Source organism: Chelonia mydas, chromosome 3 (genome assembly GCF_015237465.2).
Source record: "Chelonia mydas isolate rCheMyd1 chromosome 3, rCheMyd1.pri.v2, whole genome shotgun sequence".
In the NCBI taxonomy this organism is placed as follows: domain Eukaryota; kingdom Metazoa; phylum Chordata; order Testudines; family Cheloniidae; genus Chelonia; species Chelonia mydas.
Genome location: NC_057851.1, coordinates 142142663 through 142161024, shown reverse-complemented (window position 1 = coordinate 142161024; position 18362 = coordinate 142142663). Strand labels below are relative to the sequence as shown.

General features: G+C 43.4%; 1 protein-coding gene across 4 annotated transcripts in view; it reads right to left on the bottom strand.

The window, feature by feature from the left end:
- Positions 1-18362, bottom strand: part of TTC27 (tetratricopeptide repeat domain 27) — a 190974-nt gene that overhangs the window by 126148 nt on the left and 46464 nt on the right. For all 4 annotated transcript variants that reach the window (XM_037895448.2, XM_037895447.2, XM_037895449.2 and 1 more), the window contains exons 6-7: positions 6470-6634; positions 3168-3304 (exon numbers count right to left, since the gene is read on the bottom strand). In XM_037895448.2, coding sequence (XP_037751376.1) covers positions 3168-3304; positions 6470-6634 — 302 coding nt within the window. The remainder of the gene's footprint in view (positions 1-3167; positions 3305-6469; positions 6635-18362) is intronic.

Sequence of the window (18362 nt, the reverse complement as noted above, 5' to 3'; positions counted from 1 at the left end):
AAACACACACTCCACATTTCAGGCCTTGCCTCTACACAATCGTGCACCTATTTAACTAAGGCATGATTTTAAGAGATTTAGTTTAACTTGTGTATGTCCATCCGACTATAGACGAGGCCTCTGAAATTTACCATCTCACAGCTCTATTCTTCTACCTTCCTGCAACGAAGAAGAAGTTTGAAACTGTTTGTTCCGAGATACAAAATATATTTTCTTGTGATGCAACCAAACACACCAAGGCTACCTCTACACTATGAATAAGGGTGTGATTCGAATACACATACTCGTGCTGGCTTTCACAGAGCTAACAAATAGTGTACTCATGGTAGCATGGATAGCAGCTGCGGAGGCACAGCTTGTCCTTGCTAAGTACTCACCCACTGGTTTTCATGTGCTTCTGCAGCTGCTACACTGCAATTTAGACTCACACTAGTTCAATGAGAGTTAGCACAAGTATGTGTATGTGAGCAGGGCAAGCACACCCCTAGCTCATAGTAAAGAAGTAGCCTAAAGCTGGCCAGCACCACATGGCATTAGAGAGTACCTATGTCACTTTGATTGCATCTAGTCAAGTACAAAGTCAGATGGCTTCATTGGCTTTGTTTTGTACAATTATTATTCACCATATATTGCAATTAATAGGTTTTTTGTTCAGTAAACTTTTTCATATTCCACAGAACACAAAGGAATTTAAGGATGCACTCAAAAAAAATCAGCAAATGCCAGATTTAGAAGTTACACACAGCCTTAATTGTCCCACTTTTATGCATTATGATACAGTATTTAATTTTTTCAGCATTAAGAAATTCTACTTGCCCACACTCCTGGAACAAGCTTTTTTTGGACATGCAACTCATCTTACTTGATGGGTGAGTAAAATGCCAGAATGATAACCATAAGATGAAAATAATGAAAGGACAGACAAGCAAATTTTGTGCCTGAGCTGTTTTTTTTTTGTTTTTTTTTTTTTAAACACATCAGTTTTTCAAGGCTGAATCACATAATCATAGACTATTTCTCAAACAGTATAATATTGTACATTTCCCCCCACAATCCTAGACACACATGGAGTGCCTTTTAATGTTTGCCATACTTATTCTGTGTGACTGAAAGCAGTCCCTGGATTCACACCCTACATGCTATGTAATAATCTTTATAGAAAATATGCCCCAGTCCAGAGCCCTATCCTGCACCGCAAACCCTTCACCCCAGGCCCCACTCCAGAGTCTGCATCTCCAGTCGGAGCACTCACCCCCTCCCACACACCACCCCCTTGCCCCAGCCCAATGAAAATGAACATGTGAGCAAGGGTGGGGTAGTGCGAGCTACAGAGGGACGGGGGATGGAGTGACTGGGACAGGCCCCTGGGGAAGGGGTCGGACAAGGGTGTTGGGTTTCCTGCGATTAAAAAGTTGGCAACCCTAGGAGGCGATGGCAGGAAACAGCACAATTTGTTTGCATTGCAAAGCACATGGTTTTAGTGAAAATCTGGGAGTAGGAGTGTGTTGGGGTCAGCCTGCGAGTAGTAACCAAGGAAGCCAGAACGTGACTGGTGTGTTGCTGGCAAACTGCTGGACTCAGAGCTGCTAGACCAGGGCCTGCCACGATACACAGCTAACACAGGTGGGGAAGAAAAAGCATGGAGGCTCCTTCGCCACCAGACTTTATGTTGCCTTCCTTACTACTTGTATAAACTTTACTTTGAAGGGTAACCTTCAGATGAATCCACTTTAAATGTTCACTGGACTATAAAAGAAAGGGGCGGAAAATCCCAACTTCTCTCTTTCACCTAAGACAAAGGCACCATCACCTTTGGGCCTCTGGGAGACATCCTGACTGAGGAAAGGGTCAGCCATCGTCTTGCTGGAAGATTGTGGATGAGAAAGGCCCTCTTGGACCAAAATTTACTAGATTAAGTTTTTGACTTTTAGACACTTGTTTTTGCTTTTATTTGCTTATAATCATTTTTAACTTTATCTCTTATACTTGAATTCACTTAAAATCCCATTCTTTTGTTAATAAACTTGTTTTATTTTTACTCTAAACCAATCCAGTGCTGTGTTTAAACTGAACTGTTTGATAACTCAAGTTAAAGTAACAAACTGTTGAATATTGATTCCTTACAGGGGCAATGAACTGTCCAGGAGAGGGCTAGACATTGCAAAGCACGTTTTAGTGAAAATCTGGGAGTAGGAATGTGTTGGGTCAGCCTGCAAGTAGTAACCAAGAAAGCCAGAGTGTGACTGGTGTGTTGCTGGCAAGCTACTGGAGTCCGAGCTGCTAGACCAGGGCCTGCCGCTATACACAGACACTCAAGGTGTGAGCTACATGTTGGTTGGATGGCTGTGAGCAACAGCAGCAAAGCCTTCTGAGGCACCTGGGGTGCATGACAGGCACTGATACAACGTTTACTGGTCAGGACTGTACCCCAGAAGGATTTTTGGATGTCACTGGAAATTGCTCTGCCCCTCTAAAGATTTAGCCCCTAGCCATTTAATGCTAGTTTTACTCTAAAGTGTGAGAGACAGGGCGTCAGGTGCTAGAAACCTACATGGTAATAGTGTGTTATTTCTGATGACCAGGTGAGCTTCAGTAGTTCCATTTTGGGCTATGAAAGGGTCCAAAGTGTGTCTCTCAGGGAGAAGGAAATGAGGGCAGGGACAGAGGCCTGATTAATAGGTGTATTTTCTTTAAAACATTATTAAATTAAAATAACAGTCTTCTTTATCTGTGCACTATGCAAGTTTAAGAGGAAAACGTATGCCAAGTGAATGTATGATCACAACTTCTGGATATGATCTACACATGAAAATTTCTGTGCATCAAATGGAATAAGACAGTCACTAAAGTCATACAACCCATCTTAGGGATTTATATACATTTATTTGTAATTTATTTAGATTTATAAAACAGATAATAGAAGCACCTGTCCTAAGCTCTGGATGTCCTTTACAAAACTCAACATTCACAACAAACAAATTAAACCAAGTAAATCCACTACTAATAGTCCCAAAATCACGATCAAAACTTTTTCAGAACAAATAAGTCCATCCTACTCACATTCTGACCCCTTTCCACAAATGTTCCAGAAGAGAAGCTTTGCTGTGTGTTCAAATGAGTTTTAAAAATCGTGAACTACTAAAGAACAATTTATTTCCAGTGCATACCTTTGTTAAATTTTCTAGAGCAGTTGGTGCTGGGCTTAGCTCACGGTGAGAAAGGATGACATCATCTTTCCTTTGGACATCAAGTATAAGCTGTGCTACATGCTTTTCCTGAAATCGTGTCCTTTTTCCCAAAGCACCTACAGAAAATTAAGATTTATGAACTATTAAGAGGAATCAGGATCTCCAACACCGCCTGGAAAATGTATTTACTTACAAGTTTCATGTAAAATAAAAACAAAATGAGAACTAACCCACAAAATCCAAGAGCATTTTTTATTTATTTCTAACCCTGGTTCTTAAAATATTGGACTTTAAAATTCAGAGGTCACTATTGGACTCTGTCTGGGGACTATCACCTTTTCTTTAAAACAAACAAACAAAAACAAAAAAGCCAACAACCCGACCCCCCCCCATATTTATTTTTCATGATGAAAAACTGTTCAGTGAATAAAGACTATAGTCATTAAAAATGATTTGATATTTCATTTTTTTTAAATGAAATTCTTCTTAAAAGCTTTAAAATTGTATCTGCTGGGAGGTTGCACATTTCATATTAAACCAGAATTTTTTTGATGCAACATTCCTACTATCCAGCCAAAACATGAATGTTAAAGTAAGTTTGTCTAGAATGCCAACAATCCCCACATGTTCATTTCATTTGCCTTCACATTAGACATCCTTCGTAACCCTTCTGATAGATTTACTGAGAGAAACCACAATACTTTTAGGAGTCTCGTTAGTTGAGAGAAATGCATGATCACCAGAATTCATTTCTAGGGCTATCCTAACCTCTGGCTAAAGTAGTAATTAAAAGCACACACATATCAAGGGCAGCAAACTATTTTTTCCATTTAACAATAGCTTTTCTAGTTTAAATCTTTACATTTGAATGAGTTATTTCCCTAAAGCCCCTTATTAAGAAAAAATAGGTATAGCCGTTTAGGTAAATTCAAGCAACAGTTGACAAAAATCAACTGTCATTGCTGGGGTTTTATTGTCCCTTAACTTGTTAAACTTTTATGTTCTGAGTCTCATACCATACGACACTGATTATGTTTTTAAATACATGAACTGAAAACAATTTGAATTAACTTTAGCAAAACCACTCTAGAATATCAAGTTTGTAGTACATTCCATATTAGAATGTTAACATACACTTAATTCAAAACGTAACAGAATGTCATGTCTTGGCTGTAGCATCAATTGCATATATTACATTTTCATACATTCAAAATCTATTGCAACCAGCTTTGTAACCATTTACTACTTAATCTTTAAAGTACTAGGGCTCTGAAAGAAGAATATGCTATTCAATTTGTATCAAAGACCAATTAGGAAATTACTGATCCCTTAAAATGGAGAACAACAAAGGAAGTGTGGAGCCAGTTAGAAAGTCGGGGAATTAATTCCAAATTATGTGGAAAGAAGTCTTATGATTTTAGGAATTACTTTCCGCAGTGCATTCACATGGCTTTCACAATAGTGAAAGCCATAATGAACGTTGCATAAGGACATTCAATATGCACCCATCATTCTTATTACAGGATTACTAAAATTAAGTTTTAAGAGGAAAAAAAACTTGTGAATATACTGCTTGAAGAAAAACGGGAAGAAGACAGTTTCTAAATAATATATTTACAATTAGTTTAACAAGTACACAAGATTTTCCTTTTGGACCCAGATATGAATGAAATATGCAGGTGAAAAATTAGGTTTAAAAAATTATTTTATTTACATTATGAGACATTTTTAAAGACTTATAAGTAAACTTAGTGTTCACAAAAAGTGCCCTATTTACAGCTGGGAAATCCTATATTTATGGTATGAGGTATAAATAGAGGCAACAGAAGTTCAAGATTCTCTGTACAGCCCAGCCAGTAAGCCCAAGCCTTGCTCTGAGGAATCAATTCATATGGAGGTTTGTGAAGATAATTCAATTTCCATGTTTCTACAGCCAATCAATTCTTGTCCTGTCTGTCAACATTGCCAAAAGACAGGATAGTGTGTTCTGTGATGTCAACAGCTGTTCATTACAAATTGGACTGATGCCACCATATAGGCACTGAACAGTCCTCAGAACTACTTTTGCATCCTACTAAAATAGACTAGACTCAATTCAGTGCCACAGAGGTGAGACTGAATCAAATTACCAATCCTCTGAGCCATCCAGTCCCCATGCATTCTTGTTTCATCATTATAGTCTAACCAACAGTTATTGGTTTCAATTTTTATGTCCAAAATTTTGAAGCACGCCACCAGCTACATCTGGAGACTCATTGACTTTAAGAATTTGCTTGAATATTAGAAACATATCAGGATGTGTCCTAATGCAGTAATACATGAAGCAGTTCCTCACATGGTGAAAGTTGATTTTAAAAGATTACCATCCACCACATAAAGAAACCAAAATAAAATCTTTTTCCTTCCTGATGAATGACTTCGCTTTTTAGATTTCATATATTGGATATGGTATTCTAGTTCTGACCAAGAAAACCATGTGTTAAAAGCTTGTAACTAAGGTTACTATGAATATTGTACATAATTTTCTTGGTCAATTTGATGTGGAGACAGATATTTTTAAGATCTTGTCCTATCCTGATAGATATGCATTTTTACAAGTTTGGGCAATTTTCCCTTTGTTCCCAGTCCTCTCCATTTCCTCTGTAGTATTTCTGGAGTTACCATTACATCGTCTTTCATAATCATGAATAAACTATTGATACACAGAAGAAAAAAAACATGTAATAAAATCCATTGCCCTTGCTATAGAATTACAAGACACGGAAAAGAAGGTTAATTGTCTAACAGCAAGAGGGTTAAGTGACTTTCTGTTTGTGCCATTTGTTACTACTATTTATAGTCTGTGTACACACTCTTCATTTTCCATGTTGTACATGAGTACTTCCAGGAATTACAATGATGTTTCACAAACAAACAATGACTGCCTACTATTCTGCAGTTTTTCAGGAAGTGGTGCTTTTAGAAATGAAATCACAATACAACACGAAGTATCTCAGTGGATGTGTTGATTCTAATTTTTCTTCTGCACCCTCTCAGCACTATTTACAAGAGAACAGGAGCACAAAACGTAACTGCACAGATACCAATATAAATTCAGAATATGCTACAAGCTCAAGAATCAATCCCCTTCCCCCCCACTTAAAATGAACTGTTGCCCTTAACAAGCAAGCATTTCCCAAACATTACCTCACCTTCTATTTTTTCTTGGCCATTAAAAAAATGTCAAGCCATGCAAGGCTAGTTAAAGCACATTTTCATAATATTTGTAAACAAAAACTTACCTGTCAAATTAATCTGTAGTTTGGTTATGTCTTTAGCTGCGTTGAAATGCTTTTTAGCATTTTTATACTCATGGTAATTCAAAAATGTATAGGCACATTCAAGATGGAACTGAACTGCCAAATGCCAACATTCATCATCTGTGAACAAAGTCTCTACGTTTGTCACTGCAAAATAAAAACCAAGAGGAAAAAAGACATCAGAACACCCTCAGGGGAATGAAGTTCTAAGAAAAAACACTAACTAATAACCCCCAAAAGGAAAGTTTGTTGAACTTACAGTGGGTGCATCATCCTCTATATCTCCACAAATTTAAAAGTTTGGAAGTGGGCATTAATATGTTATCTGAATCTAATCAGAACTTTTAAAAAGATGTACATTTTTTATTTAAGAAATTTCTTAAAAAGTTTCCTCTGTGGGGACAGCCACACAAAAACATTTTATCAGCTATATGATAAAAATGAAGGACAGTTCAATCTTCCTCTTTTATATTTGACAGTAAAGCTACACAGGACTGGTATCTTACTGATTTATTGCAAGTAGACAATCACTTGACATCCTCTTGGTGAAAGAGACAAGCCTATTTAACGTTACCTTTCTATAATCAGATTCATTCTCCAATTTACCGTGTCATGGGAAACATGTTCAGGGAATGAGCTCAGCTTTATTTAGAACCGATGTGATGTTTTCACAATGTAAATGGACACTGAGAACTGGAGCCCCCTGGATGCTCACTGAGGGTAACAAATACAGTCTTTTCATAGACAACCATCTTGTTAACTTTTTTAGTCACTGGGGTGACCATGGCAATAATGGAGAAGAGTAAGACTATATCTGTCACACCACCTTGAATGAAAATTAGTTAGGAACTTCAGTTCCAAGTATCTTGAGAAGTCAGTCAATGCAGACTGTCCAGCTGAACTGGACAGTCCACCTTCACACCAATTCCAACGGATAAGCATACAGAATCTTCTGTTATTTACTTCACTTTACTAAAATAAATACTTCTCAGTAACTGCACACCTGAATTGATAATCCTGTGAATGACAAGTGTATGTCACATACTTGTATTTCATTAACAAGTTTAATGCTAGTTGTCTAGAAATAATTGCTAAGCCAATACATTGAGGGTATGTCTACACTACGGAATAAGGTTGAATTTATAGAAGTCGGTTTTTTAGAAATCGGTTTCATATATTCGAGTGTGTGTGTCCCCACAGAAGTGCATTAAGTGCATTAACTCGGCGGAGTGCTTCCACAGTACTGAGGCTAGAGTCGACTTCCGGAGTGTTGCACTGTGGGTAGCTATCCCACAGTTCCCGCAGTCTCTGCTGCCCATTGGAATTCTGGGTTGAGATCCCGATGCCTGATGGGGCTGAAACATTGTCGCAGGTGGTTCTGGGTACATATCGTCAGTCCCCCCTTCCCTCCCTCCCTCCGTGAAAGCAAGGGCAGACAATCGTTTCGCGCCTTTTTTCCCGAGTTACCTGTGCGGACGCCATACCACCGCAAGCATGGAGCCCGCTCAGGTAACCGTCACCGTATGTCTCCTGGGTGCTGGCAGACGCGGTTCTGCATTGCTACACAGTAGCAGCAACCCATTGCCTTGTGGCAGCAGACGGTACAATACGACTGGTAGCCGTCCTCGTCATGTCCGAGGTACTCCTGGTCGCCTGTGTGAGGTCGATCAGGAGCGCCTGGGCAGACATGGGCGCAGGGACTAAATTTTTAGTGACTTGACCAGGTCATTCTCTTAAGTCCGGCAGTCAGTCCTATTGAACTGTCTTATGGTGAGCAGGTAGGCAATATGTCCTTCTGCACCGTCTGCTGCCAGCCAAAGATGTAAAAGATAGATGGAGTGGATCAAAACAAGAAATAGACCAGATTTGTTTTGTACTCATTTGCCTCTTCCCCTGTCTAGGGGACTCATTCCTCTAGGTCACACTGCAGTCACTCACAGAGAAGGTGCAGCGAGGTAAATCTAGCCATGTATCAATCAGAGGCCAGGCTAACCTCCTTGTTCCAATAAGAACAATAACTTAGGTGCACCATTTCTTATTGGAACCCTCCATGAAGTCCTGCCTGAACTACTCCTTGATGTAAAGCCACCCCCTTTGTGGATTTTAGCTCCCTGAAGCCAACCCTGTAAGCCGTGTCGTCAGTCGCCCCTCCCTCCGTCAGAGCAACGGCAGACAATCATTCCGCGCCTTTTTTCTGTGCGGACGCCATACCAAGGCAAGCATGGAGGCTGCTCAGCTCACTTTGGCAATTAGGAGCACATTAAACACCACACGCATTATCCAGCAGTATATGCAGCACCAGAACCTGGCAAAGCGCTACCGGGCGAGGAGGCGACGTCAGCGCGGTCACGTGAGTGATCAGGACATGGACACAGATTTCTCTGAAAGCATGGGCCCTGCCAATGCATGCATCATGGTGCTAATGGGGCAGGTTCATGCTGTGGAACGCCGATTCTGGGCTCGGGAAACAAGCACAGACTGGTGGGACCGCATAGTGTTGCAGGTCTGGGACGATTCCCAGTGGCTGCGAAACTTTCGCATGCGTAAGGGCACTTTCGTGGAACTCTGTGACTTGCTTTCCCCTGCCCTGAAGCGCATGAATACCAAGATGAGAGCAGCCCTCACAGTTGAGAAGCGAGTGGCGATAGCCCTGTGGAAGCTTGCAACGCCAGACAGCTACCGGTCAGTTGGGAATCAATTTGGAGCGGGCAAATCTACTGTGGGGGCTGCTGTGATGCAAGTAGCCCACGCAATCAAAGATCTGCTGATATCAAGGATAGTGACCCTGGGAAATGTGCAGGTCATAGTGGATGGCTTTGCTGCAATGGGATTCCCTAACTGTGGTGGGGCCATAGACGGAACCCATATCCCTATCTTGGCACCGGAGCACCAAGCCGCCTAGTACATAAACCGCAAGGGGTACTTTTCAATAGTGCTGCAAGCTCTGGTGGATCACAAGGGACGTTTCACCAACATCAACGTGGGATGGCCGGGAAAGGTACATGACGCTCGCATCTTCAGGAACTCTGGTCTGTTTCAAAAGCTGCAAGAAGGGACTTTATTCCCAGACCAGAAAATAACTGTTGGGGATGTTGAAATGCCTATATGTATCCTTGGGGACCCAGCCTACCCCTTAATGCCATGGCTCATGAAGCCATACACAGGCAGCCTGGACAGTAGTCAGGAGCTGTTCAACTACAGGCTGAGCAAGTGCAGAATGGTGGTAGAATGTGCATTTGGACGTTTAAAGGCGCGCTGGCGCAGTTTACTGACTCGCTTAGACCTCAGTGAAACCAATATTCCCACTGTTTGCCTCCCCCCACCGCGTGGCTACCCCCTCAACCCTCCCCCCTCCCTGTGGCTAACAGCGGGGAACATTTCTGTTCAGCCGCAGGCAAACAGCCCAGCAGGAATGGGCTCCTCTGAGTGTCCCCTGAAGAAAAGCACCCTATTTCAACCAGGAGACCATGAATGATATCTCACTCTCCTGAGGATAACACAGAGATAAAGAACGGATGTTGCTTGAACGCCAGCAAACATACACTGCAATGCTTTGTTGTACAATGATTCCCGAGTACGTGTTACTGGCCTGGAGTGGTAAAGTGTCCTACCATGAAGGATGCAATAAGTCTGCCCTCCCCAGAAACCTTTTGCAAAGGCTTTGGGAGTATATCCAGGAGAGCCGCGAATGCCAGGGCAAAGTAATCCTTTCCCATGCTTGCTTTTAAACCATGTATAGTATTTTAAAAGGTACACTCACCGGAGGTCCCTTCTCCGCCTGCTGGGTCCAGGAGGCAGCCTTGGGTGGGTTCGGGGGGTACTGGCTCCAGGTCCAGGGTGAGAAACAGTTCCTGGCTGTCGGGAAAACCGGTTTCTCCGCTTGCTTGCTGTGAGCTATCTACAACCTCATCATCATCATCAACTTCTTCGTCCCCAAAACCTGCTTCCGTATTGCCTCCATCTCCATTGAAGGAGTCAAACAACACGGCTGGGGTAGTGGTGGCTGAACCCCCTAAAATGGCATGCAGCTCATCATAGAAGCGGCATGTTTGGGGCTCTGACCCGGAGCGGCCGTTCGCCTCTCTGGTTTTCTGGTAGGCTTGCGTCAGCTCCTTCAGTTTCACGCGGCACTGCTTCGGGTCCCTGTTATGGCCTCTGTCCTTCATGCCCTGGGAGATTTTGACAAAGGTTTTGGCATTTCGAAAACTGGAACGGAGTTCTGATAGCACGGATTCCTCTCCCCATACAGCGATCAGATCCCGTACCTCCCGTTCGGTCCATGCTGGAGCTCTTTTGCGATTCTGAGACTCCATCATGGTCACCTCTGCTGATGAGCTCTGCATGGTCACCTGCAGCTTGCCACGCTGGCCAAACGGGAAATGAGATTCAAAAGTTCGCGGTTCTTTTCCTGTCTACCTGGCCAGTGCATCTGAGTTGAGAGTGCTGTCCAGAGCGGTCAAAATGGAGCACTCTGGGATAGCTCCCGGAGGCCAATACCGTCGAATTGTGTCCACAGTACCCCAAATTCGACCCGGCAAGGCCGATTTAAGCGCTAATCCACTTGTCAGGGGTGGAGTAAGGAAATCGATTTTAAGAGCCCTTTAAGTCGAAATAAAGGGCTTCATCGTCTGGACGGGTGCAGGTTTACATCGATTTAATGCTGCTAAATTCGACCTAAAGTCCTAGTGTAGACCAGGGCTTAGAGTGCCAAGACTAACACGGCATAGCACTACCTATGACAGGAAAATGACTTTCCTGCAGTAAAAACAGCTGAGAGAAATCGCGAGTGTCTAAAGCAATCACAGTCTAGAAATGGCACAGAGCTTGTGGTCACAAGAAAATGACAGCTTGTCAGAGAGATGAAGAAGCTTCAAGATGTAAGCTAAAGATATTTACTGTTATTGTGACTTGATTTGCTATCTTCTGATAAGCTGTAATACCCCAAGTTAAATTCCTTCTTTTAAGCTTGCTAAATCCTATTAGTAAGCTTAATCAACCCTATTAGTAATCATCTTTATTTTATTTACCATGATTACTTGTTCTCTCACTAAACATTCTATTTTGATTAATAAAATGAATTAAGAATTCCCAAGTTTGTTCTTCAGCTAAGCAACTGAAATACAAACAATCATGAAAAACATGGTACAGATAATTGATTCTTTAAAATGTATTAGCCAACGTAGGCTTTACAATCCATTTTTCTATCACATTATAAATGAAGGTCCTCATGTAACCAAGAAGAAAAGTATGTCAGAAATTTTAATTTCTTAGGTAAACAGAAAAAGAAGCAATATGGTTTTTTAATGTTTTTATTTTGAAATAGCATACGTACTAACACAAGGTTAGCACAAAAACAGATTCTTTACCAAAATGCAATGAGTTTACACTGCAGTTTGCCTGCTGTTACAGGGACTATGAACTACTACAACCAGGACCTTGTTTACACGGTTGTTTTTTAAAAAATCATAGTGTCCATCTAGCATTGTAGGTGCAGATCACAAAGGTAATGCCAGGGGCTAGTACACACTAGCACCCAACCATTGCTAGCAGTGGTGTATAATTTCCTTAAAACTGAAGGTGTAGACATGGACCAGGATTTATACAGCAGAGTTTATGCAACATAATTACAAAGGAATACACTGCGTTTTAAGATTTTGGGCTAAGTATGCATAAAGTTAAGCACTAAATTAAGTGGCCTGATTTTCAAAAGTGCTCAGTATTCAACAGCACCCAATGAAACACTTTTGAAAATCTGGTCATTATTCAGGTGTTAAGGACGTAAGAACCTAACTTCGGACACCCATTTTTGGAAATGTTGGCCATCATTCATTAAAAGTGCTTTAGGAATCTCAGATGGATGGCATTATGTTAGTGCAAAGTATTATTCAAAGGTAGAAGAAATAGGTCAGATAAAAAAAACTTTTATGAATTGAACTTTTTAAAATGTACAGTTCACATAATTGACAGCATATGTCAGAACATCCTCCAGCCACCTATTATGTTTCATTAGGTAAGATAAAAAAGAAAAGGTTACCCACCTTGTGCAGTAACTGAGGTTCTTTGGAGATGGTTGTCCCTGTGGGTGCTCCAGTTTAGAGGTCTTGGTGCCCTGCACTTGTAATTGGAGATTTGTAGTAGCAGTACCCTCGGCCACACCGCTCTGAGCGGTTACCTAGTGTGCACAGCCAACTGTCCCTCGGTTCCTTCTCTACCCCAGAGAAACAGCATGAAACTCCTAAGTAGAGGGGAGGAGGGCGGGTAGTGGCGCACCCACAGGGACAACCATCTTGAAGAATCTCAGTTTACTGCAAAGGTGAGTAACCTTCTCTTCTTCGAGGAGCGTCCTTGTGGGTGCTCCACTTTAGGTGACTATGGAGCAGTGCCCCTCAATGGAGGGAAGTACTTTGAAGTAGCTTTGTTGACGGTAGATAGCACCGAGAGTCCGAACTGAGTGTTGGCAGTGGAATGTTGTTCTAGGGCAAAGTGTCTGGTAAAAGTGTGGGCCAAGGCCCAGGTAGCTGCCCTGCAAATGTCTATAATGGGTATGTTCTTGAGAAAAGCTACTGACGTGGATAGCGCTCTGGTGGAATGTGTATGAACTCCTGATGGAGCCGGGATATTGCTCTGGTGGTAACACAGGTGGATACAGCCAGAAATCCACTTAGTCTTTGTTTAGAGATGGCCTCACCCTTTGATCATTCTGTGATAGATAGAAAGAGACGTGATGACTTTCTAAAGGTCTTTGTTCTTTCTAGGTAGAAGGTCAGAACTCTACAGACATCAAGCGTTGAAGAGTTGCTTCCCTGGCGTCGGCACTGGGTTTTGGAAAAAACACAGGTAAGTATATGGGTTGATTTAAATGAAATGGGGAGGCTACTTTGGGTATAAATTTAGGGTGGTTTGGTAAGATCATTTTGTCCTTATGGAATGTGGTATAAGGCAGGTGTGCCACTAGGGCACCTAACTCTACTATTCTTCTTGCTGAAGTGATAGCAATAAGGAAGGCGACCTTCACTGATAAGTGTGGCAATGAGCAGGTTGCTAGGGGGTTCGAATGATTTCCCCATGAGGGTGTGAGCACAAGGCTAAAGTCCCACATAGGAGTAGGGTCTTTCAGAGGTGCATAGATGTTAGTCATGCCCTTTAGGAAACACTTAGTTGTTGGGTGAGCAACGATGGTGGTTCCATCTACCTTCTTGTGTAGTGAGGTGATTGCAGCTAGGTACACCTCTATGGAACTGTTGGAGAGGTCCAATTTTTTAAGGTCTAGTATATAGTCCAGGACCCTGGGTAGAGGGGCGGAATGAAGAGATGTGGTTAGCCTCACACCAGGTGCAGAATTGTACCCACTTCTGAGCATATGTTTTGTGTGTGCTTGGTGTGACCGGGGTGCCTAGGGCAGCCCTCACTGGAAATGAGAAGGTCAGGGCAAGCTGCAAAAGGGAGAACAGATACCCACCAGTCTTGGGAGTAACAGTGAAGTTAAATTCCCCACACTGTTTATCAAGAAGCAAAAAAAGAAATCACACAGCCCCCTTTATTGCATCCCAGTGCTCTGGCTCCCAATCACCACCTAGGTCCAGTACAGTGAGAAGTTATTTGGAAAATTCTGCTTACATACACAAAAATGTTCTTCTGACCCCAAAGGGTCAGCCACATTACCAGGTCAGTATAGGTTTGGATCTTATCCAAAATACCACACTGCCAGCCAATCCTTTAGTATCTAAAGCTAAAGGTTTATTATAAAGAAAAGAGAACAAGAAGAGATGTTAAATGGTAAAACAGTCACATACATACAAAGACTTCAAAGTCCATCAGGTTCTTAGCAGTATTGGTGAGTATGCTGGCTTGAAAGTTCCTCTGGAACACATCCACAGCTTGGATGGGTCATTCAGTCCTTTGTTCAGAGCTTCGTTTGTAGAAAGGTTACTCCAGAGGTAAGAAGCAGGAATGAAGACAAGAACGGAGAAGATGCAGTTACCTTTTATAGTCTTTTGCCTGTGCTTCCTTTGTTCCAACCACAAGCTGACCCGCACATGGCTTGAAAGCCTTGTTTTGTCCATAAGCATGCCCCTGCACGCTTTGCTGAGTCATAAGATGTATCTGCCTTCTCTCATTGGTTCAATTGTATAGCTGATGGTCCTTAATGGGCCATCAAGCAGCCTAGGCAGTGCTGATGCCAAACTGTCTAGGGGTGTCACCCAGAAGCATAGCCCAACTTTGAAATACAGACATATGTATAACTCATAATACAAAGGTGATACAAACACATAAATGAGATTATCACATCTGGCAAATAACGTTTTTGCAGCTACCTTAAATGGCCTATCTAGCGTAACTCATTACAATACTGATAATGTGGGATGTTGCACTCCATATGTTTTATGGAAATATGCTTATGAGTGTGAATATGATGTAACTTGAATATGCTTTATGCAAAAGGTCTCTTGTAAGGTACCCTAACAAGGTTATAACCTACTGAATATATTCCTCCTATTTGTATGCATGTATCATTCTCATACCTGAAACTAGAAATGTGAAGTATAACTGAGGTCCTATTGTAATTATGCAAAGTTTAATGATGGTTTAGAATCTTGATGGCTCCCATTGACTAGGACAATTGGTTGTAAATTGTTTATTTACTTGCAAACCTTCCTGTATACGTGAGGGCCAACCCAGGAAGAATGGAGACTAGGAGGTCTTACAGTGACATGTGACCATGTCACATGATACTGGAATCCATCTTAATCCTTGTATTTATCCATTGATGAGGCGGGGGTGGGGACAAGCACAGACAAAAGATTCCCTCCTTGTGCCAAAGCTATAAAAGGGGGTGGAGCAACACGCGTATATTAGTGGTGCATCCCATTTTGTAAGAAGGGCATCGCCGAGGGAGCGGTGACCGAGCCCTGCTTGGGAGCAATACTGAGGGCATTTCATATTGTGAGCCATTGCAAATAAATCTGAAGTAGGGAACCCCCAATGTTTAAATATGGTAACGAGGGTTGGGTAGTCCATCTTCCACTCGTGGGTTTGCGAGAAGTGTCTTCTCAGGTGGTCTGCCGCAGTGTTCTGAAGCCCTGGCACATAAGACGCGGAGATGTCTACACTACTGGAGATGCATCATTGCCATAGGCATACTGAAGGGATGGGCAAACTTTTGGCCCGAGCGCCACATCTGGGTGGGGAAATTATATGCAGGGCCATGAATGTAGGGCTAGGGCAGGGGGTTGGGGTGCGGGAGGGAGCGTGGGGTGCAGGAACAGCTCAGGGCAGGGGGTTGGAGTGCAGGAGGGGGTGCGGCAGGGGGTTGGGATGGAGGAGGGGTGCCAGAGGGGGCTCAGGGCAGGGGGCTGAGGTGCAGGAGGGGTGCAGCAGAGGGCCTGGGGGCTTAGGGAAGGGGGTTGGGGGGCAAGATCTGGCCCAGTGCCGCTTACCTCAAGGGCTCCCTACCTGCCCTGACTCCGCGCCGCTCCCGGAAGTGGACAGCATATCCAGCAGTGGCTCCTGAGGGTGGGGTGGGGCAGGCGGGTCCACCGCGCACTGCCTTCACATGTGGGTAGCACCCCCGAAGCTTCCATTGGCCACGATTCCCCGATCCCGGTCAATGGGAGCTGCAGGGAGCGGTGCCTGCAGGCGAGGGCAGTGCACAGAGCCCTCTGCCCCCCCCTCCCCCAGGGGCTGCAGGGACATGGTGCTGGCCACTTTTGGGAGCGGCGCGGGGCCAGGGCAGGCAGGGAGCCTGCCTTAGCCCCGCTGTGCCATGGGGACGGCAATCCCACGGACCGGATTGAAAGCCCTGATGGGCCGGATCTGGCCCATGGGCCATAGTTTGCCCTTCCCTGGCATAGTGCCTCAATGCACAGAGGATATGATTGAGCTGCCCCGTCGGTTTATATAAAACATGCATGCTGTGTTGTCCGTAAGACTTTGATGGTATTGCTGCGGATGATCGGAAGGAAGTGCTCGCATGCTTTTCTGAATGCTCTGAGTTCTAGAATGTTTGTATGCAAGTTGGCTTCCACTGGGGACCAGAGTCCCTGGATAGTGTTGCTGTCCAGATGAGCTACCCACCCCATGAGGGAGACATCTATGGTGATCGTTATGGTGAGAAGCTTTTTGTTGAAATGGGATCCCCAAGCAGACATTTTGCAGTTGCAACCACTACTGGAGGGAATCCTTCACTTTGCAGGGCATAGTGAGCCGTTTGTGGAGGGAATGCCTCTGTGATATATAGCAGGTGCAAAGCCAAGCCTGTTGGCATCTCATATATAGTCTGGCATGTTTGACTACATAAATCGTAGCAGGCATATGCCCCAAGAGCTGTAAGCAGATCCTGGCAGATGTCTGGGGGCTGTCTGTGAGCATAGTTATCTGTGTGGTTAGGATGAGGAATCGCTGCTGGGGTAGTCTCGCTTTTTCTGAGAGACAGTTGAATAGGCCTCTATAAACTTTAGTTGTTGGACAGGGACCAAGGTGGACTTTTGGATGTTTATTTGAAACCCTAAGTTAGTGAAGAAGGTTATTGTGGTTTGTGTAGCTTGTACTGGAGTTTGTTGTGTTGGTGCTCTTATGAGGCAGTCATCCAAGTATGGGAAGATCATTTCCCCTAGCCTGCAGAGGTGAGCTATGGCGATGGCTAGGACCTTGGAGAATACCCTTGGGGCTGTCGATAATCCAAAGGGTAGCACTTTGTATTGGTAATGTTGATGGCCTAGTGTGAAGCGCAGGAATCATCTGCACTGGATGAATGGTGACATGAAAGTAGGCATCTTGTAGGTCGAGGGACGAGAGCCAATCTCCTTTCTATAATGCCGGAATTATGGTTGCCAGGGTTACAATTTTGAAATGCTGAGTGCTCATGCAAATTCAACAAGTCTGTATAAGTCCAGAATCGATCTCCACCCATCATTCTTGTTCTGCATGAGAAAATAATGGGAATAAAACCCTCTTCTCATGTGTTGAGGTGCTACTGATTCTACGGCTTCTAGTTGCAGGAGATGGTTTATTTCCTGCTGTAATAGGGGCTCATGAGAGGGGTCCCTGAAGAGGGTCAGGGAAGGTGGATGGGTAGGTGGGGATAGAAGTAAATGGGATAGAGTAACCCATTTGAATGATTTCCAGAACTCGTCTGTAGTAATGTTGTTCCAGACTGGGTAGTGTGGTAGCACGCAATATCCAAATGGATTGGAGGTCATCTGATATTCCGGAATGAGAGAACACAGAGGTCTCGAGCCCTCGCCCAATATTTCAGAACGATTGACGTGACGTTGAACGTTGAGACATAACGGGTTGATTTTGGTGCCGCATGCTCCTCGATTGTTTTTGTTTGCAGAGCTGATCGTAGTTTCTCTGAGTTGTGAGTATGGTGTAGGACGGAATCTTTGAGTGTAAAATCTGACCTGTTTCTTCTTATTTGGAGGGACATAAATACCCAAGGTCTTCAAGGTGGTTCTCGAGTCCTTTAAGGTATGAAGAGATGAATCTGTGCTTTCAGCAAATAGTTTTTGGCCCTCAAAGGGCAGGTCCTCAACTGTGGCTTGTACTTCCCTCAAGAATCCAGAGAGGTAGAGCCATGATGCTTGATGCATGAAACGGATGTGGCGATAGAACGAGCTGCTGTGTCAGCGGAATCAAGGGAGGCCTGCAAGGCTGTTTTGGAAATTAAGGAGCCCTCCGCAAGGTTAGCTCTGTATTGCTCCTTTGATTCCTCTGGCATTTGGTCAATAAAAGATGTCATTTTATTAAACAAGTTGTAAGTGTATTTCGCCAACAAAGCTGAGTAGTTTACTACAAGGAATTGCAGTGAGGCCAAGGAATAGGCTTGCATCCAACGAGGTCAAGACTTTTTCAAATCTTTGCCATAAGGGGTGGT